This window comes from Protopterus annectens, chromosome 9.part0, assembly GCF_019279795.1.
Source record: "Protopterus annectens isolate FY-2018-M chromosome 9.part0, PAN1.0, whole genome shotgun sequence".
Classification (NCBI taxonomy): domain Eukaryota; kingdom Metazoa; phylum Chordata; order Ceratodontiformes; family Protopteridae; genus Protopterus; species Protopterus annectens.
In genome coordinates, this window is record NC_056743.1 from 480,511,065 (window position 1) to 480,533,302 (window position 22,238).

The 22,238-nt window shown below is 40.0% G+C and overlaps 1 protein-coding gene across 1 annotated transcript in view; it reads left to right on the forward strand.

The window, feature by feature from the left end:
* Positions 1-22,238, forward strand: part of LOC122811285 (glutamine--fructose-6-phosphate aminotransferase [isomerizing] 1) — a 1,619,377-nt gene that overhangs the window by 1,093,709 nt on the left and 503,430 nt on the right. Inside the window, exon 12 of the mRNA XM_044083027.1 lies at positions 9,547-9,644. Coding sequence (XP_043938962.1) covers positions 9,547-9,644 — 98 coding nt within the window. The remainder of the gene's footprint in view (positions 1-9,546; positions 9,645-22,238) is intronic.

Genomic DNA, 22,238 nt, shown 5'->3' on the forward strand with positions numbered 1-22,238 from the left:
CGTTTTAAATTAAATCCAAGTATCTGTAATCATTGAGAAGAAAAAAAGTGTGCACACTGAGTTTTGAACAGTGTTTATGGCAAATGGGGAGAAGTGGGGAAATAACTAAGTAATGGGAGAATGGAGGGGGGTGAGCAAAATTACACGCATTTTGCTTACATAGTACTACTGCTACTCCAAACATTTTTGACATGAAAAGTTGAGAACCCTATTTTTTTTCTTATCTTAACAGTTACAGTACTTTTTATCATTATTTAAATTTAATATTAAAATTAATTTCTTAATTGTGTTATTACTAGATATTGATATTCTGATTATGGATAAGTGGCTGAAACCTGGCACAACAAAAGAGTTGAAGCATGATATGGGAAGTGATCAGAGTACTTCTCAAGACACGTCCAACATTTTGGTGCAAAACACCAACCAGGTACAGTCCTTAGTTTCTCAAAGAGGGAAAAAGAGAAAGTACTGTGATGAATACATGAAATATGGATTTTCGTAAGTGGGAAATGAAGACTGTCCTAAGCCCCAATGTGTGGTGTGTGGGGAAGTGTTGTCAAATGGTAGCCTGAAACCTTCCCTACTTCTACAACATTTAGAAATGAAACATGCTAACTATAAAAACAAGGAATATAGTTTTTTCAAACAGTTAGCGGAAAATAATAAAAGATCGGATTTGACATCATATATCCTGTCAGGCAACAAAGATTACAAAAACACATTTGAAGCTAGGTACAGTATTAGTTACCGTATCGTAAAATGTGATAAAAGTCATACTATAGCTGAGAATCTAATATCTCCCTGTAAAACAGATGCCGTTCAATGTATGCTTGGAGAAGAGCAAGTGCGGAAAATGAACACCATCGCTCTTTCCAGCAATACAATATCGAAGAATTGAAGATATGTCTAATGATGTTGAGATGACAGTAATAGGTAGAATTAAAAGCAGTAAAATTTTTGCTATTCAAGTTGATGAAAGCACAGATGTTGCTAATTGTGCTATTTTGCTTGTTATTGCAAGGTATTTGAAAGATAATGAAGTTGAAGAAAACCTGTTGCTTTGTCATCCTCTGTCACAACGCACAAGGGATGAGGATATATTTAATGTTATTGATTCTTATTTCAAAGAAAAGGAGATTAATTGGTCTAATTGTTGTGGATTATGTACCAATGGTGCCAAGTCTGTGTCAGGGATTTACTCTGGTCTTCGTGGTCTTGTCATGAAGGTAGCTCCCAATATAAGTTGGAGCCATTGTTGCATCCACAAAGTTTAGCATGCAAGAACCTCCCTGGTGAATTAAAACTCGTTTTGGATGAAGCTGTGAAAGTGGTGAATTTTATAAAGTCGAAATCCACAAACTCAAGAATTTTCAAAGCTTTTTGTGAAGAGATGATGAGTCCCCATTCTACTCTGCTCCTTCTTACAGAAGTAAGGTGGCTTTCTCGTGGTAAAGTACTTACCCTGCTGTTTGAACTTAGACATGAAGTCTAGGTGTTTTTTGAAGACCATCCTTTCCTCCTTGCTTCCAAGTAACATGACTGTAATTGGCTTCAGGCGCTTGCATATTTATCAGATATTTTCCAGAATATAAACAAATTAAATTTGTCACTTCAGAATAGCTCAGTAATGATCTTCAATGTCTCAGTCAAAATTGAATCTGTTATTAAAAGATTTTTGGAGGTCATGTCTTGAAAATGGCCAACCTGAGGTATTTGAAAATCTGCATAATTTCTTATCTGAAAACAAGCTTCATCTATCCTGGGAAATAAGCAAGAAAATAATTGAACACTTGAATGGGCTACAATCAGACTTCCAGAAGTACTTCCTCAAACCTGAAAAACAAAACTATTGGATTTCAAATCCTTTTGAAGAACAATATGTACAGGCAGCTAAATTATCAGTCAAGGAGAAAGAGAAGTTGATTAAACTTTATTTATTTATTTTTATTTTTATTTTACATTTGTTGACCGGGAAAAAATCCGACTGGATACATGTCCATTTTCAGCGGAGGCCCGGGGAGAAAAGCTCCACATATACGTTGGTTTACATTCAGGAGAGTAAGATATCACATTGGAATACAATTGGATCAGCTCCAATATGGAGAGGAGCAAGATCAGATAATGTAGTAGTACACTGGTTATACTATGTACAAACAGAAAAAAAGGAGATTAGCAATACACTTGCTTATATAAACATGAGAGGAACAGAAAAATCAAGTCATTAAGTCAGCAATTGAAGAAGCAATGCAGAAAGTTAACATTATTTGATTGGCCACTTAGAGAAGTAAAGGAGAGAAGGATTCTTGGGTGAAGACATAGGAGGAGATAGAGTACTTAGTGAAGAAGGTAGAGAGGAAAGAAATTTTGAGACAGCTATATAGGGGGGGGGGTTAATCTGGATGTGGGGTAGGGAGGAGAGAAGTTTTTAAGACAGTTTATATAGAAGGGGGTTTAGTCTGGATGTGAACATTGGCATAGCCAGTGTGACTTGAAATATAGGAATAGACTTTTTTTAAAGTTATGTAAGGAGGTGATGGTGGTGATACTAGAGGGAAGGGTGTTCCATATTTTGGCAGTGACATTAGTGAATATAGCATCCCCACCTGAGTTATTGGATTTTACTTTTTGGATAAGTGGTAAGTTTGAGGAGCGTAGCCTGTTTAGATTAGTATATGGTATAATTAGGTTCTTGAGTGCTGGAGTTTTATCCGGATATTTCAGTATTTTAAATGCTTCGATAAGTTGGGATTGTTGTAGGAGGTTTGGAAGTTCAATCCATCCTAGGTGTTTTAGGTTTTGACAGTGGTGGGTTCTATATGGCAAACCCGTAGCAAATCTGGCAATGTGATTATAAGAACATGAGAGTTTATTCAGCTCAGTTTTATTAAGCTTGTTGAACACGGGGGAAGCATAGAGGAGTGTAGAGAGTAAGTGCGTGCGCGCAATGGTCACTTTTGTTGTGGGAGTGAGAAAGGATTTGATTCTATATAGTGACCCTAATTTCTTATTCACGGTTTTAATAGTGAGATTAATATGGGTGTTAAACTTGAGTTTATTGTCAATGGTCACACCTAATAGTTTGGTATGGGGATCTGGAGTAATGATTGTCCCGTTGTTTGATATGATGGTGAAGGTAGTGTTGGGAAGTTTATGGGTTGGATGAAAGAGTAGTAATTTTGTCTTATTTGGATTAAGGATTAGCTGATGTCCTGCTAGCCATTTTTTAACTTCTTTAAAGCAGGTTTGGGTTTTAGCTAGAAGTTTAACTATAGATGTATCCGAACATACTAATGTCAGATCATCAGCGTACTGTATACATGTTGCCTCGGGGATGGATTTATGGAGGTCATTGATGAAGACAGAAAAGAGAAGTGGTCCTAGTATGGACCCTTGTGGAACTCCAGTGCTATTCGGTAGGAGATTAGAAAGTTTATTATGCCAGAGAACGGCTTGTTTCCTACCTGAGAGATAGGCTTGAAACCAGTCCAACATAAGGTTGTCCAAGTTGAGATTCTGTAGAGTATTATGAAGTAGCTGATGGTTGACCATGTCAAATGCTTTTGAGAGGTCTAGAAAGAGAGCAGATGACATTTTTTTGTTATTGCAGTTTTGATTAATTGTATCCGTAAAGGAGAGCAGGGCAGTTGTTGTGCTGTGGCTCGGACGGAAACCATGTTGAGAACTGGTCAGTAGATTGTTCTGGGTAAGATAGTGAAGTAATTGCTTGTGTATGCATCTTTCCATGATTTTGGCCAAAGGGGACATTATAGCTATTGGCCTATAGTTAGACAATTCAGTGGATGAACCACCCTTATGGAGTGGTATGACATGGGATATTTTCCATATTGAGGGGATATTAGATTCCTTGATGGTACGATTAATTAGTATGGTTATGGGGTAAGCTATTACATCAGCGGCTAATTGTAAATATTCGGCAGGGAGTTGGTCAGCAGAGAGAGTTGTAGGTTTTAGTTTTTGTAGTAAGGATCTTATATTGAAAGTGGTGACAGGTTGTAGATTAAAAGTAGTTGTGGTTTCAGGGGTGTTTTTGGTTATAGGGCAGCAGGTGGCAGTTAGTTGGTTGGCTAATGTTTGGATAGTCTCTGTAAAAAAAGAGTTGAAAGTATTGGCTACCTATATTGGTGTTTTATCAGATACCTTTTCTGGGGTAGGAGTGGAGCATTTGCCAGGGTGAAGAAGGTTGTTGAGACCAGCCCAGAATTTTTGAGGATTGTCATGATTTTTATCTTGTAGTTGGGAATAGTAGTTTTTTTTGTCAGCTAGTATGGATTTTTTTGTTGCATTTCTTTCCTGCTGGAATTTTATCCGATCTAGGGGTAGTTTGGTTGAGCGCCATTTTTCCCATGTTTTATTTCTGATTTTAATTTTAGATTTAGTTTCTTTTGTGAGCCAGGGTGCAATATTAGTTTTAGTTTTAATTACTCTTTTAGGAGCGTGAGCATCAAGTATGGCTAGGAAGGTAGCATTAAAAGTAGATACTGCTTCCTCTAGAGGGAGATGTATAAGATTAGTCCAGTTACAAGATTTAAGTTCAGACAAAAACTTTAAAAGGTTGAACTGCTTCTTATTTCTAACTGACCTATACAAGGGGGTTTTGGAGAGTCCTGTTTTGTTTCTCCTGATATATGTGATGAAGTGGTCACTAAGGTCATTTGGAGCAGTCCCGGACATGTATGTGTGGGGTGGGGAATTTATTAGGATCCAGTCTAGAATACTTTCTTTTTGGTTTGTATTACCAATTCTGGTGGAGGTGTTTATGATCTGGGAATATCCATAAAGGTTAACGTGGATAGGATTAGATTCTTTAGAGCACAGGTTCCAATCAATGTTGACATCACCCATAATTATGGTTTCTTGTGGGCAGTTGTTATTTAGCCAATCTAGTATATTTTCCAGTGTATCTACATTGTTCCCAGGAGGGATATACAATGTAATGAGATTTATGCTTTTTTCTTTATTTAGTTGTAGTTTTAAGGCAAGTATTTCGGCGTTGGAGATTTTAGGTGGTTGTGTGCTGTTTAAAGTTAGATTTAGATTGTTTTTGTATAGAACGGCAATGCCTCCTCCCTTTCTTTTTAAGCGGTCTACCCTGTATATATTGTAGCCAGGTGGCAAGATTTCATTATCTTTGGTCCCTGGTTTTAGCCATGTTTCTGTTAAACAAATTATGTCTGGAAGGTGTGTGGCTAATAGTGCATGTAGGTTGTGCAATTTGTTATTGATACTTCTTATATTTAGGTGGAAAATTTGGAGGGAGTTGGTTGATGGTTTGTTAGAGTTATTGAGGGTTGTGGGACCAGGATTGGGGTGGATATCCCCATATTTAGTGATATTTTTCTGAGATATTCTAATAGTTTAATTAGTTTCAGTAGTAATTTTAGATCCTTTATTGACTTGAGGTGATTTTGGTTGAGTTTATAGTGATAATGATAAATAGGTTTAGGAGTTTTACATTTTAATTGTTGAGTGTCAGGTCTATTGCTGTGTTTGGGTAGGGCAGAACGGGTATGACAAATTGGGTAGTGGTACCCTGAGTAGGGTTGGTCTTCATATTTGGTATCTAGGTAAGTAATAGTACTTTAAAAGCCGAATTCAAAGGACACTTTCTTATTAACTTTTGGGCTAACATCAGTAGAGAATACGATCAGCTTTCTGACAAGGCTCTTAAGTTTCTTTTGCCATTTACAAGTACTGAACTGGCAGAGAGAGCTTTCTCTTCTTTTGTCTTTATTAAAAACAAATATTGTAATAAGCTGAAAGCAGTTCCAGATTTACGATTACACCTTTCATCAGTTAAACCCAATTTCCAAAAACTGTCTGCCTCAAAACAAGCACAAGGCTCACACTAAATATGTGCAAGATAAAGTTGTTTAGTAATTGTTTAATAATTATTTGTTTGTGTAGTTTGAAATGTTTAATTGTATGATAACTTTGTAAATTATTTATATGCAAGTTATATGCATCTTTGAGTTTTGGAGATAACACACACACACATACACACACACATGTGTGTGTGTGTGTGTGTGTGTGTGTGTGTGTGTGTGTGTGTGTGTGTATGCACTCTTTGTTCACTTTACTGTTAAGAAATTAGATTTTTTTTATTGTTTATTAGTTACTACACATACATTGGACATAAAAGCAACTATTACAAATGACAACACTATGAGGGGTACAATTTCAGGGAAATGGGCTGCCAAGGGGTACTCAAGTCAAAAAAGGTTGGGAACCACTGGCTTAAAGGGTGCACAGACACATGCTCCCTACACGGACCTCTCTGCGAAAGGTGAATGGGCTGTACTCCTTCATTTTTGTATCACTTCATATGACTCTATAGGTGCCAGGGCTGCTAATCCAATCCTGGTTGCCTGGGTTGCAGTAAGGACTCTAATCTTCTGTGCTGCAGACCTGAATGTCATCCTTGGAATTTTGGTGGGAGACATTTTGTGTTTTATAACCCTTCAGCAGAAACTTTGGCATACATCTCCATGACCACAGAGAACATAAAAATCAAGAGAGATATTTATTTGCTTTGCTCTAAGAAGCTTTAGTTTCCCAGCTTGAAGTTTTACCTTTGTCAGCTGGTTCGTAAGATGCACTGGGCTCTGCTATGACTCAGCTACCCAGCTGAGTCATGGTTCTTTAAGACCTCATTTTTACCAGAAGTGATGTTAAGAGTATGGTATCTTTGAAAGCTGATCTTATTTGTCTCCACTTTTAAAAGGTAGTATACAGTAAAATCTAATTAAACTTCAAAAGTATAAATGCTGACAGGAGGAGATTGCAGTGAGCATAATTGTGATGAATCCTGAGATACTGACAAAGTAGTTTGGTAGCTGTACTAAAAGAGACGATTGTTCAGCTACCAATGAAAAGAATAATGATTGCCACAGGTGAGCAATGATGCATGTAAAATAGCTCCCCTGTCTTACTAACTCAAAAGCAGTTTACCTTCTACAAGAAAATTAATCTGCATTACACATCTGTTTTACATATAAAATACACTTTTTGAGAAGTAAAATTACCTATGAATATCTAACCTGAGCACAACGTCCGCGGTGGTACAGCGGTAGCGTTGTTACCTCACAGCAAGAGGTTCTCCCGTTCGATTCTCGGCTTGGCTTGGGAGTGCCTTCTGTGTGGAGTCTGCATGCCCTCCCCGCGGTTGGGTAGCATTCGAAAGACATGCGTGCGTAAATGGGCGTGCCTTCGTTGAAGGTTGGGCGTCGAGCTGACACCTCGGCATTTCGTAAAAATGTACTGCCAATCATTAGTGGACCGGAGTTCTGCTGTGGCGACCCCTTACCGGGAAAAGCCGAAAGACAAACAACAACATCTAACCTGAGCACAGACTGCCTTCATTTCATGCAATGTGGACGTATATACATGAAAATGGCTTGGTACATGCTCATCATGGGATATGACTGTGATACATTATATCAATGCATCGATGATTAATGCAGTTATAAATTTTGTTAGAATGCATATATTTAAACTGCATTAACTGCTGACTGCAGAACTTAGACTTGATGACTTTACAAACAAGATGTGGAAAAAGTACATCGCACTACAACATGTATACAGTCACTGCTCGACAGAGGCACAGCTAAATAATGGGCATAGTTTCTCCAAACTAAAGGGGTGGTGTAAGCCACAAAACTATGGGCTAGGCTTATAAATGCCCTCGGGCAGATAGCCTAGTATGAACCTATGAACCTATGAACAGGCACCTCAGGCATTTCAGTGAAAGAACAAAAAAGCAAAATAAAGTTTCATTATGCAGCAACATTATTTAAAAAGGTAAAACACTTATTTTTCAAATAAAGCATTTTTTTGCGGTAACGGTGTATCATATTCTTTGTGGGTGATGCAGGTTTACCCATGGCTGGCTTAACAAACCACACCAAGCATGGGTAAAACCCTGCATTACCAACACCAGAACATGATATATTACTCAATTATAAAATAGACTGCTGTTGTAAAGGGGAGGATTTTTATTGCAATATTTAGTCAAGGATTAGTCGCGGGGTTTACATCTCTCTAATGGAAACATAACTGTTTTGTTCAAATGTTACGAAGGCAAACAATAGGAATGAAGTAAATATTAGTGTTAACCCTATTTTGTCTAGAACAAATTTTCAAGGAAAGTCAAAAGTTTGTTGTCATTCAGAAATCACGCAAGTGCAAAACCTGAACGAAATTCCGTGTCTCCAGACTCAATGCGCAGGCAACATATAGACTATTTTCACAGACATTTACACATATAACACCTAGCTATTACATCACGGACATGCAGGTAGACAGACTAATATTGCACATAATTAGAAACACATTTTAACACTTTTCAAACTGAGCATTTGCTTGCATGAGACTTTAGTACTGCACAGGTACTTGGTTGCAGGACAACTTGTTGAAATTACATCCTTCAAAGCAGTACATAGTACAGCCCAGGGCTTTTGGAGTTGAGGAACTACCCTTCTTCCCACCCCTGGAATATGAAAACTCAATGGGTTGTATTTTTTTTCAGCAAATTTGTTCTTCATCTAATAGACAGTGTTACTGAAATAAAGTATGGTTATTTGAAGTGTTCAGTTTAACATCTGAAAAAGTGATTTTACTCCTGTTTTTCTATACTAACTTCCTCTATCATTCCCCTTTCTTTTCTTGGTTTGTAGTTCTATTTTTCTTATATTGTCATCATGCCATGTATTGAATGAATGTCAGTGTGTTGTTAGTGTGGTAGTTGAGATCGACTACAGCCTGTTGGGCTTCATTTGAAGATCTAGACACATGGAGTGGAAATAGTTCAGAAAACGCTTGTGTAGCATCTCGAGCAGTATCTTTCATTTGGATATATAGTAAGCAGCAGACTATATGAGCATGGTACTCATTATATTTCCTACATTCTCCTGAAAGTGGCAACATCTTTGTTTCCTGGCTAAAACTGTTAATGGTGAAGGATCTTGACCTTATGATCATATTTTTGGAAAGGACCCTGTAAGGAGATCCACGTGTCACTCCTGTCATGTCAAACAAAACAGTTATTTTACTAATCTTGGAGGAGAAAAAACAGATTTCCCCTGACTTTTCTGTAATGTATAGCTTACTTCTACCCAGCTGCTAAAAACTCTCATTGCAGGCAAAACCAGATAAAGCAGAACTCATTTGGGGAGGTAGACTATTTGACAGCTGACTGCTTTAAGGTATGGACAATAGCCTTATGTTATGGATAAATTACATTATTTACTCTTGTGATAAATACGTCACATGGCTGTACTTTGTCTCATTCCTACTCCTCTTCAAAATGAAGTGCAGATATGCATCCAGGTAAAAGCTGCTTCATATTGCATTTCTGAGAAGGAGAAGGCAAAAGGAAGGTGATCTTAGAGTCTAGATTGTAATTTTTTTTTTCGGCTAATTGTGTCTTGTGTAAATGATCTACTGTTTGTATTTAGTAGTAGTGTGCATCTAACGAAAATCTATAACTGACAGGCACACGACTGATTTTTTTTTTTTTTATTTTTGCAGTAACGCTGGGTGGTTTGAAGGATCATATAAAGGAAATTAATAGGTGTCGGCGGCTTATCCTTATTGCATGTGGAACAAGTTACCATGCTGGCGTGGCTGTAAGTCTGTGAAGTTTCTCCTGTAAATTCAGCATGCATTACTGCTCTGTTACAGTTGTATTGTAGTGCTTGTTTTACTGACATGTTCATTTTTTGTGTTTTCTTCCCCATGTCTTGGTATTGTTTACTGTACTGATCAAGAAGATTGTTTCTGTTCCTCAACCCTCATCATGCCAGTTGCAGTTTTCTGTCCATGTTCTGTGGACGGCTAGAGTAGATTAACTGCTACCTTTATGTCTGATGTATAACTTTAACTGTAGTTCTGTCTGTAAAATCTGTGTTTTTGGTAGATAATGCCCTTTTTTAAATGTACTGAGCTGTCTATTTGCCTGAGGTGCATCTTGTTCTCATTCTAAGAACATTTATGTTTTTATTTAATAATATTCTCTTTTGTCATTCAAGTATCTGGTTGCTGGCATAGGTATTACAAAGGTACACAATAGTCTTAATTCCTGCAAATATTAATGTGCTGTTGAAAGACATTTTTCTCATTATGCAGCAGTTTTACATTGCAGTAATATGATACGGTTATATGGTGTTTTCCTAGTTGACTGTGATTATTAAATGTCTGTTTGAAGATTACTTTTACAACAGTGTCATATCTGCGCTCCATTTACTGCTTAGCTATTTAATTTTTCCCCATAAAATATGCGTGACTTTGTGTGAGTCAATTCCTGTTTTGCACTGCTGCTCTTTTAGCGCTGGATGATGCATGCCTCATATGTAACAAAAATTAGCTTACACCATTTCCACGTCTTCCATCTTTTGACCCCTTTCTCTTTGACTTTCTGTTTGCATTTTCTGCTTGTGAGTAATTGTATTCATTTTGACTATTTGTAACAAATAATGTTTTATAAGTCTGAATTTTTATACTGTGACAATAGGAGGTACTGCCAGCCATGCCAGGAGAAGTGGGGCAGTGGATGTGTAACAAATGCCCAAACAGCTGGCTGGAATTTTGTAAATAATTATATGTCATTTGTATATCAAACTAATTTGTACAGATGCTTGTGCTGAATATGTATTTGTAAGGTTTGCCTGTGTTAAAATGTATCAACAGTGCCCCATGGTGGAAGGAAAAGAAATGTATATGCATTATTGCAATTAAATTAAATGTATACATTGTAACAGCATATACTGGAAGAAAAGAGGTTAATCAACCTGACTTTGAAAAATATTCTTGAAATTAAATTACTTTATGGGTTAAGCCATAAAGATGTTATCCCACAGTTTTGAATGGAGCCAGAGATGCAGTGTTTGTACTAGAGAACAGGTATAGCTCCTGCAGGATGAGTGGAATGGTTTTATGACTTCCAGCAGCTGCACCACATCTGAGCAATGCTCTATCTGTGTATATGGTAATATGTAGGTGCTAAACCCTGGCAGCTTCTGGCAGTGGGGGTGGCATGGGAACCAGAAGTTAGATGACTAGAGATGTATGTTATGTCATGCTGTACAGAAATAAGGTTTTAATATTAGAGGAGACTGAAGTCTCAGGAACATTCTGTATTCTCTCTTGGATCTGACAACTAGGATCACTCACCCAAATTGCCTTGCTGTATTCAGTAAGTAGGAACGGTAATTCTTTTAGTCAGTCGGGAATAGATAGTGAGACTAGCTAAATACCGTTTTTTTAACTGTGTGAAACTTTCCATCAGTGTTATTTTTAATATTTCCTGTGGCTGAAACTCTGGTGATTACTGTAAATATATGTGTAGTATTTTGTTTTCTTTTATTATTTATTATTAAATGTATTTAAACTTTTCATTGTAGCTGGCCCTTTTTAGAAATATTTAAGTTTTGAGAGTATTTGCACATATTTATTTTGTGATAACTGTGGCCACTCCACCAAGATCTCCATCACAGTCCTCAATTTGATCCACCAAGAGTCTATCTGAAACCAATATTATGAGACTGGTGGATCAGCTCCTTATGGCGAGGGGACTTCCTCCTTCCATGGTTCCTAGCCAGGTTAGCTCTGGAGCCTCACCTTCCTCCACATCATTGTTAGTTTCTCCTTTGACTCCAGTTGAGCTTTCGGAGCCCCTGGTGCTGACCTTTCTGGTTTTGACTGTTTTGGTGCCAGTCAGAGCTCCTTCTTCGACACCGATAGAGGTCCTTCTATTCACATGTTGCAGTATTCATCAGATATGGGTTTACTGCTCTTGCTCCCAGAACATCTGACCAGTATACAAAAGTTTTCAGTCATTGTATGGTGTGTGGGATGTCTGATGTGGCTAGTGGAATGTGGGATATAAAAGAGAAGTCTGCACGCACCAGCCCACAGAACTTCTCAGCCGCCAGTCAAACGTCAGGTGTTCTTGCCATCAGATCTCAAAGAAATCAGATAAGTGCCCCATTTGGGGAGCCTTTTCAGTCTTTTTACTTTATCCTAATGCTTGTTTATGTCGTCCAGAAAGGGCAAGTGTAAGTGCAGCCATCAGATACCCCACAAGGGCGCCCACTATCAGTGTAATTTTTGTTTAGGTTGGTCGCATAACTAAAAGGCCTGCTCCGTTTGCCAGCGTTTGTGCATAACTTTGTGCAGCCATCTGCACATGCTCAATCTTTATCTGGAAAACCAATGTTTAAAACTAGCCTTAGGTATGGAGGGTTCTGCCGATGTACCTACCTAACTGCCAAAAAAGAAAGCCAAGATTATCAGGCCTACCACTACTGTTGTGCCTCTTTTGTCTGACCCTCAGCCTGTGGCTGATGTTGGCTTGATTGAGGATTCAGGCTCCGCCACCTCTGATACAGCAGGTACTTCCACAGAACCATACAATCCTGCATGGATGGCATGTCCATAGAGGCTTTTCCGACATTGGTTTCCAACACTGTGGGGGAACCAACGATTTTGGTAGGTCCGGCAGATCCCTCTGGTTCCTTACAGTTGCCCGATTCCAGGCCTTCCTCCCTTCAGATGCCCACCAGACCTCTCAAAAGGAAGGAAAAAAGAAAACACACTTTTCCTACTCCTAAAAGCTTGCATGACTGATTGTCTGATTCATCAGAATTTGCTGCCAAAGCTTCACTGTCTTCTCTTGTTGCTCTCACCTCCCAAGTTACCAGACACTCTATAAAGTGCAGTTATGATGCTGCTGAGGCCTCAGACAGGTCAGTAGCATCAGCATCTGCCTTTAGAAGGTATTCCTGGCTACGTCTCCAACCTTTACCAGATGACTTTAGAGCAAAGCTGGTTGATGCCCCTTTGGACAATACAGCTCTGTTTTGTACAAAAGTGGCTGATTTATTTAAGTCACCGCAACAAAAGGGGAAAGAGATGCAGGACTTAAAACACCTACTGGTCTCTCTTATTCCAAAATTCCAGAGAAATTATCCAGAAAAAAAACACAATTTATTAGAAAGCACTCTCATCCTGCTGCTCCCACGAGACCCAGAAAAACATCCAGGAAGCAACCTACACCTGCCACAGCTTCCTCCTCCTCTAGCCAGAGACTGCCCTTTCAAGACAGGGCATGGAGTGTCTGACTACCTGCCAACCTTAAACCCCCAACCCCCCTCCCTATCTTGGTTCATCTCTCTCTCTCTGTCTTCCAGTGTTGACATCCATCACCTCAGACAAATGGGTCCTTTCAGTAATACAAAACGGTTATTTTATGACTTGGCTTATGCTTCCAAAGAGAAGGGGTATCCCACAACCTCCAAAACAGCAGCTCCACTTATTGCAGCCAGTACTACAAACACTGATGGGTCAAGGCACCATCAAAGCAGTACCACTGGCTGCAAAAGGAAGAAGTTTTTACGCCAGGATTTTCCTAGTCCCAAGAAAAGACGGTCCTTGCAGACCTATTCTGGACCTCTCTCAAGGGCATCTATGATTATGGTAAGATTTTACACACGTTTTCTTTACCCTGAGTTCCTCCAGTGCGTCAGATCCAGAGAGCTCCAAGGTAGAGGCTTTGCTGCCGCTTCCAAGGGACAGAGTTTGACTTTTGATGTTTTTGGAGCCTTCCATGCCCCTTGGTGCTTCTGCATATGTAAGTTCAACCCTGGCTTTGGCTTGAGAGGCAGACTCCTCGGTGCAGGGTGGGACCACAGTTCCAAAGGAGTCTTGTTTGATTCTGGGCTCCCATTCCTCTACAGGTGGGCTTGCCTTCCAGGCCATGGGGAGGCCCTTGTCCATGGCGAACAAACAGTCTGTGCCTTCCCTGTCACACCAGTCTTCTTGCCTATCCCCTCAACCGGAGCTTCATTCAGTCTCTATCCTGGTACAGAAGGCACAAGAGTCTCAAGACCTTACCATTGTGGTCCTAGCATCTTTGGATCCCTCTCCAGAGCACCGCACCGAAGTGGTACCTTCGAAGGAAAAGTGCAAGAGGAAGCACTTGGACTCCCCTGTGAGTCCTTTGCAGAAGGTACCAATTTAGATGAGGGGGAAGTTCCCCCCAAGTCACCCCCTGAAGATGTTTCTTTTGGGGACATCCTAGAAATCCTTAAACAGAGGGGTGGCTGGACTTCAATTCAACCTTCCCCAGAGGAATTGGTATACCTAGAGGCTTTTTGTGCCCAACCTTCTACTTCTTGGATCTCTCCACCCGCTGATGATCTTATTACGTTGATTGCTCAGCAGGCATGGAAGTTACCTGACTCCATCGAGTTAATGACAAAGAGACCTGACTGTATTCTTTCTGCTCCTACAGATCAGCAACATTGGGCCAAGGGTATCCCAGTAGACACCATGGTGGTAGTGGCAGCCACCAAGAAGGAACTTGCCAATGAAAGTCCTTCTATCCATCATCCTAACAAGAAGTCTAGGACAATGGATAGAAGGACTTTACGCATTATCGATCTTCACCCTCAGGTCTTTGAACTACTTGGCACACTTCACCAAGCTTCAGAGAGATCTGATTAAAGAGCTATTAGATAGTCTTTCAGGAGCAGTAGCTGAGGGAGTTCGAGACAAAGTAGCTTATCAGCTTACCACCCTGGAATCTATCTCTAACTCATCCATGAGGCTAATTGCTTATGCTGCTGAAGGGATGACAAGAGCAGTGGGTTCAGACGTAGCAATCAGGAGACATGCCTGGATGCACCTATACAACTTCGTGGAGCCATTTAAGTCTTCTTTCGTCAATGCTCCGTTTGACGGATCTTCCCTATTTTGGTCCCAAGGTTAAAGAAACACTAACCAGATGTGAGAAAGACAGAAAGACCCTTTCTGCCATGGGCATATGCTTCTCCATTCCTCAACGGCCCTATTCCAGGAACCAAAGAAGTGAGAGGCTATGGTTCAGAAAGACCCAAGGTCCTTTCCAGGACTCATGCGGCAATGACTTCCCATGGGGCAGAGGGGGAAGTATTAATGAAGAGGCAATAGTGGCCTGCAGAACCGGGGTTCCAGGGACTCCTTTCCTGGAAACCCTATCAGCGCTCCTGAAAGGAGGCCTGATTGCCTTCCTCTGGAGGCAGTCGGAGGTCAATTATCCCTGCCCCAATCTGCCTGGCTGACAGTAACATCGGACAGATGGGTGCAGAGAATTGTTACCAGAGGCAAATAAATTCCATTTTTAGAAAATCCAAACAGTCCAAGGAAAATCCCAGATGTTCCATCCAGTCACAGGGAGGCTGCAGTTTTAGAAATCCCAAAACTGCTTGACAAAATAGTCATCCAAACAGTCCCGCCAGAGCAGAGAGGATCTGGAATTTACTCAAGATTCTTTTTAGTGCAAAAGAAAACGGGCTGGAGACCGATTTTGGATCTCAGCCAGTTAAACAAATATGTTCAACAAACCAAATTCCGGATGGTCACGGTTCAATATGTACTTCCATTCTTGGAAAAAGACAATTGGATGTGCTCCATAGATCTTCAGGATGCATATTACTATATAAAAATGGGCAAACAGTCCAGGAGATTCCTGCACTTCCGGCTGGGGGCCTGTCACTACCAGTTCAGAGCCCTGCCATTTAGGCTTACCACATCCACCAGGGTGTTCACCAAATCCATTGCAGTGGTAGCAGCCACCTCAGACTGCTAGGATTCCAAGTGTTAGCATATTTAGATTACTGGCTTCTTACCACTCCCACCAGGCAGCAACTCCTAAAGGCAAGGAATTAAACTCTACATATTTGTTCCACATTAGGAATATCAGTAAATTATGAAAATTCCCATTTAGAACCATCCCAACAGCTAGAATTTATCGGAGCTGCTCTAAACACATCACTGGCATGGCATCCCTTCCCCTAGAAAGGCTCCAGAGGATCAGATTACCATTACCCCTCTCCAGCTTCACACATTAATACTGCACTCAGTCAAAGCAGTTCATCCATCCTCATCTCTCCTTATCTATTTCTCCACTCTCAAACAGAGATTTTGTCACGAAGGTGCTTCCAAGTATGTAGCCCCACCAGTAAACTTTATATACACAACAGACTTATCTCCAAAATAACTTTATATACACAACAGACTTATCTCCAAAATAAGACTTCTTATCCTGCACTCACTTACCCATATTAAACTTCAGTCTGACAGCCATCCCAACCCAGGCCCTGTTACTACCACTCTACCTAACCAACTACTCAATCCAAACCCAGGGACTACCACTCCCTCAACACCTAACTTACCACTAAAAAAACATATCTCAGACCTTCTCTTTATAAATGTCAACCTTAAAAGCCTCCTACGTAAAACAGATGAATTCCATGCAGCCATGACAATATATTCCCCAGACATAGCTATTGTAACAGAAACTTGGCTTAAACCCCATATTACATCTGAAGAAACACTCCTTGATGCCTATAGTATCATTAGGAAGGACAGATTAGTTAAATGTGGTGGAGGCATAGCCATCCTATACAAAAAAAAAAACTTGTAGTAGTTCATCTCAACTCTAGCCCACCTAACCTCCCTAACTCTGAAATCCTAACTGCCAGGCACGATTTAAATCAGCTTAAATAAATAGTTATCATAGCTATCTACCTCTCCCTGCTAACAATCTACAAAATGTTGAAAATGTACTGGAATGGGCTTCCACTAGCTTTAACCAGGAAACAGTAATAGTAGGTGACTTTAACCGAGACTGGCTCACATGCTCCTCTAATACACCAACAAACTTTATAAACCTATATAATTTCCATCAAAACATACAACTCCCTACATGCATAGACAAGCATACAAATAGGCATTACACTTTTGATTGGATTCTAACAAATACATCTAACATCAACTATGAGTCTGGCTGCCTACTAGACTCTTTATGTGATCACTACCCAGTATACCTAATGAGAAAAAACTCAAATAACTGTGGTAATATCACTTACTGCTACATCAGGAATAAAAAACAATTTTAACTATCTACCTTCCAGACTATCTTAAAACAACAGAACTGGGCTCCCCTAAAAACCCTGCAACTAGATCATGCAGTTCAATACTTTAATGACATTTTCCTATAAATCTTAAATAAACTTCCCCCACCCAGACAAATTCGCTCTAAAACCAAAAAACTCCCATGGTTAGCAAAAGAAACAGTACAACTACTTGGACTAAGAGACAAAGCATAGTCCCTCTATCTTTCTAACAAAAGTCATGATAATCTCATCACCTTCCATCAACTTAGAAATCAAGCTAAGAAACAAACCAAAGTAGACAAAAAAAAAAACATACTTTCAAACTTGCCAGCTAAAGTATAAAACAAATAAAAATGTTGGCAATCAGTCAACCACCTACTAAAATCAGGAAAACCCACTACCCCAGTCCCAACTACCAATAATACTGTGGAACCTATTGAATCCCAGTTCATCTCCCACTTTATTCTATCAATAACCTCCCTATTACATAACATGTCTAACCCTCCCATGTCTTTACCCACTCCATCTGGTCCACCACAAACCCAGTTTAAACTAGAACCCATTCAAATAAGCTACATATGATGCTTACAGTCTAAAGTAAAGCCATGTACCCTTGCTGCTGACCAATTACCAGGTGAGTTTCTGAAATTAGATGCCCCATCTATTTCATACCCCATATCAATCCTAATTGACCGCTCTATTACTGAACAATATGTACCTACCATATGAAAATATCCCATATCATTCCACTGCATAAGGGAGGCCCCTCTAAAGACATATCTAATTACAGACCTATAGCCATACTCTCACCCCTAGCAAAAATCCTAGAAAAGTGTATACTCAAACAAATAATTGATCACTTCCAAAAAAACAACCTCCTGTTGCACAACATGGTTTTAGACCAAAACACAGTACTAATACAGGACTCATTAGCTTTACCAACTCTATAAACCACCTTAAAAATGACAGCCAACTTGTCACTGCTACCTTTCTTGACATGTTAAAGGCCTTTGACACTGTATCACATCAAATCCTCCTAAACAAACTTGCCAATTACAACCTTTGCCATGAGGCCCTAAATTCATTCCATAGCTACCTCTCAAACAGGCAGAAAGCTACCCTATGGGACAAAAAAACTCTCCCACCACCTTCCCAACTCTGTAGGAGTTCCCCAAGGATCGATTCTAGGACTGCTACTCTTTATGATCTTTACCAGTAACCTTATAACAACTGCTAGTCATGCCAACATCATTCAGTACGCAGACGATTCCTCACTCATCTGCTCAGCACCTACAATCAAGACACTTCAAAGACCCAGAGTGCCCTTACCAACATTGAAAAATACCTTGCAGCCCATCAACTGATACTAAGTCCTAATAAAACTAAGCTTATGGTCTTTTCAAATCATTCCTCACTAGCCAATAGCCAGTCCCTCTCTATTTTTTCTTTCAATGGCACTAAAATAGAACCAGCTGTACACACTTAACTTCTTGGCGTTACCATAGATAATGTGCTGGAATTTGACAGACATAGAGCTCAAACTATTAAAGTACATATTAAACTTGGCATACTCTACAGAGCTAAACGCTATCTTTCAGACCAAGCTAGACTGGCTAGAGCAAGAACCCACTTATTATCCTCACTTCTCTATTGTTCTCAAATATTCAAAAACCTCCATAAAACTGAACTAAACAAACTCGAATCCTGCTATAAGATAGCTAAATTTGCAACTAACCTACCCCAAAAAACATATCATTGTACTGCCCTCAAACAGCTGGAATGGTAAATAAATAAATAAATAAAATGAACCAATGCCCTATCTTGTTATGATAACCAAACATTGCAAAGAAGACCTGAATTGGTGGCTACAATTGGAACAAATTTTGTTGGGCCGACCCTTTACCTTTCCACAATCCCAAGCCATAGTGACCATGGATGCATCACTGATATGGTGGGGGGACTGGGGGGCATTATCTGGGAAAGACGGTCCAAGGCACTTGGTCCCAGCTAGAGACCAGTTTGCATATCATTGTTCTAGAGATGAGGGCAGTGCTCTTAGCATTTGAAGATGCCCTCCCTTTGGGGGCAGTTGCAATTCAAACAGACATGTCAGTAGTTTGGTATATCAACAAACAAGGGGGAACCAGATCATACCCTCTTTGTCAAGAAGTGCTCAGAGTATGGCAATGGGCAGTTTCATCCAACTGCTTTCTAATGGTAACGCACATTCTGGGGAGCTCCAACATAGCAGACAAGTTGAGCAGAACCATTCTCCTGCTTCACAAGTAGTCTCTCAGTCAAATGGTGGCAGACAAAGTATTCCACCTTTGGGGCTAACTTTGCTGTGACCTCTTTGCCACCCTTCTGAACAAGTGCAACAGTTACTTTGCCCTAATCCCTCTACTGGGGTAGTCATCTAGAGACTCTCTTCTTCTCGATTGGCCAGCTGGTCTATTGTATGCCTTTCCTCCGATTCCACTGATATCTCAGTTTCTAAAGAAAGCCAGCAGGTCAAAGAACAAAATAATTGTCATCACCCTGTTCTGGCCTCGAGAGGTCTGGCTTCCCTTCCTATGGTCTCATCTGGTTTGGAAACCATGGATACTGGACGCAGCTTCAGATCTACTCTCCAACCCGGAAGGACTGGTTCATCTGAACATACAGCATTTCAAGCTCACTGCGTGGCTTCTCCAGTTCTCATGATAGCCAGGCATCACTCCCTCTCCTTCTCAGTCCAAAGTAGCCCACCACAAACCTTCATCTAGAAAACTGTACCACAGCAAGTGGCAGAAACTTACCAAATTGTCATTATAAAGTAATCTTGACCCTTACTCAGCTCCATTTGATAAAGTTTTACACTTCTTGGCTTTACTGTTTGAGGTGGGTGCTTCAGCTTCCACAGTTAGAGTGCATCTGGCTGCTATTTCTAACTTCCATATCGGGTGCAGTGGCTTATCCCTCATGTCTCATAAACTTTGTAAAGCCTTTTTGAAGGGAACTTTAATGCTTAGACCACCATACAAGAAACCTTTTGCCCCTTGGGACTTGAATTTGGTTCTACAAGCTCTCATTTCTCCCCCTTTTGCGCCATCAGCCAATTGTGACATAAAATTCTTGCCATTACCCCTGCCAGGAGAATATCTGAAATACAAGCCATGTTATGCAAATCTCCCTACTTAGTCTTTCATAAAGATAGGGTGTTCCTTCGGATGAATCCCTCCTTCCTTCCTAAGGTTGTTTCCGAGTCAAACATCAATCAGGTTTTACATCTCCCAGTCTTTTTTCCCAAATTTTCTAGCAAAGGAGAGTACTGTCTACATTTACTTCATGTTCACAGACAGTTACATTTCTACCTTCACAAAACTAAAGATATGAGAAAATCTGACCAGCTATTTGTTTCCTTTTCTTAAGTTACATTAGGAAGACCAGTGTCTAAAGTCACTTTGGCTAAATGGCTTAAAGACTGTATTACATTTGTTTACAACAAAAAAGGTGTCCATCCACCAGGACCTGTTAAAAGTTCATTCAACAAGAGCTATAGCAACATGTACAGTATTTCATGCCAAAGTTTCTTTAGATGTGATTTATGTAGCAGCAACTTGGGCATCTCTTCACACCTTTATTATGCATTACAAATTGGACCCGGTCTTTAGGGTTTGTGCATCTTTTGGCTCAATGGTGCTCAGCAATATTCTTCCATGAGACCTCCCAAGATTCAGGTAGCTAGGGACTCTGTTCCACAGTCAAGGATTACATGAAGATTGACAACATCAGAGAAAAAAGTATGTCTTACCATAATGTTCCATCTTTGTTGTCGATATTCACTAATTCTTGACATTCTCCCCTCTTCCCCATACCTTTAGAACATTTGGTGGATCGCATCTTCTCAAAGACTGGCCTGTATAATATTGACTCAGATATAGCCTCATGTTATATGTTCTGGTCTGTCACTATCCTTTGCATACTTGATCTGAGGTGATTTGGTGAGGAGCATTGTGGATAGAGCTTAGCTTGAGAGATTTGGAAGGCACAAGCTGGAATAATGGCCGAGTTGGTTCCGAGGCTGGGAACTGAGTCCACAGTCAAGGATTAGTGAAGATCGACAACACAGATGAAATGTTATGATAAGACATAACTTTTTTTTTTCACTCAGTATAATTGGATACCCTTTTAAGAGCCTTATAGTAACTGACTGTTGGCAGTGAATCTACCTTGTGGAATAAAGAGAGTGAGAAGAGGAGTGGCTATATAAATGGGAGGTTGGTTGGTCTGTGCAACGTTGGAAGAGTGGGTAATTGGTGCCAGCTTTTCCCAGGTGTGTGTGTGTGTGTGTGTGTGTGTGTGTGTGTGTGTGTGTGTGTGTGTGTGTGTGTGTGTGTGTGTGTGTGTATGTGTGTGTATGTAAGAAAATTAAATCTCAAAGAGTGTGTGTGTGTGTGTGTCAGGTGATTGGGCAGGGACATGAAGCACTGGTTTCACAGAGAGAGTGGTGGAGGACTTGGCTTGGGCACTCTGCTGAGGACTTAACTCTGAAGCTGTGCCAGTAAGGAGCCTTACTGGGGACCTGCAGAGAGACAGAGAGAAAAACCCAGACCCTGGGCTGAGTGTGTTTCCTGTGTAATCTTAAGGGAAATTGTGCTTGATGCAGAGAGGTCTGCATCTGGAAATACTGAGTGTATCCATTTGTATTGCAAGCGAATGCCCTTCTCCAGTGTCAGTGGTGAGGATTCAAGCTCCTTGATTGCTGGCCCAGAGTGGGGACGTCACATATACTATGAAGAAACCTGTTATTTTTTGGAATGAATTCTGGAGAGTTATGCTAATGATATCCATAGTCAAGTTTGTGTAAGTGGACCTGTTGTAGATATAGTACATTTTTTTAAAATTATGTGCACTTTTTTTTAAAGCCTTTGAGTTATCCATGATAGTGACAGTAGTGAACGCAGCGCTATATTTGAGAAGCCTACTTTTATTAAATTTAAAGCTTTGCAAACATGCTTAAAGCTGAAAATGTTGGAAATGGGGCTGAAATATGTCTGTAGAGTTAGGTAAAGTCAAAAGTCCGAAAATAATTCTAAGGCAGAGTATTCTAAAACACTGAGAAGTCTGTATAACCTTAATGTGCATAGGTATGTGCGTTTGCATACATTTGTCTTGTAACTGAATGACTGTATTGTACATAATTGTATACTTATGTTTTTTAATCTTGTAACAAATTCAGTGAATGCTGGGTATGCACAGCAATTTATGAAGTAAGTGGATGGTGTGTTTGTCCAATTGCTCCCT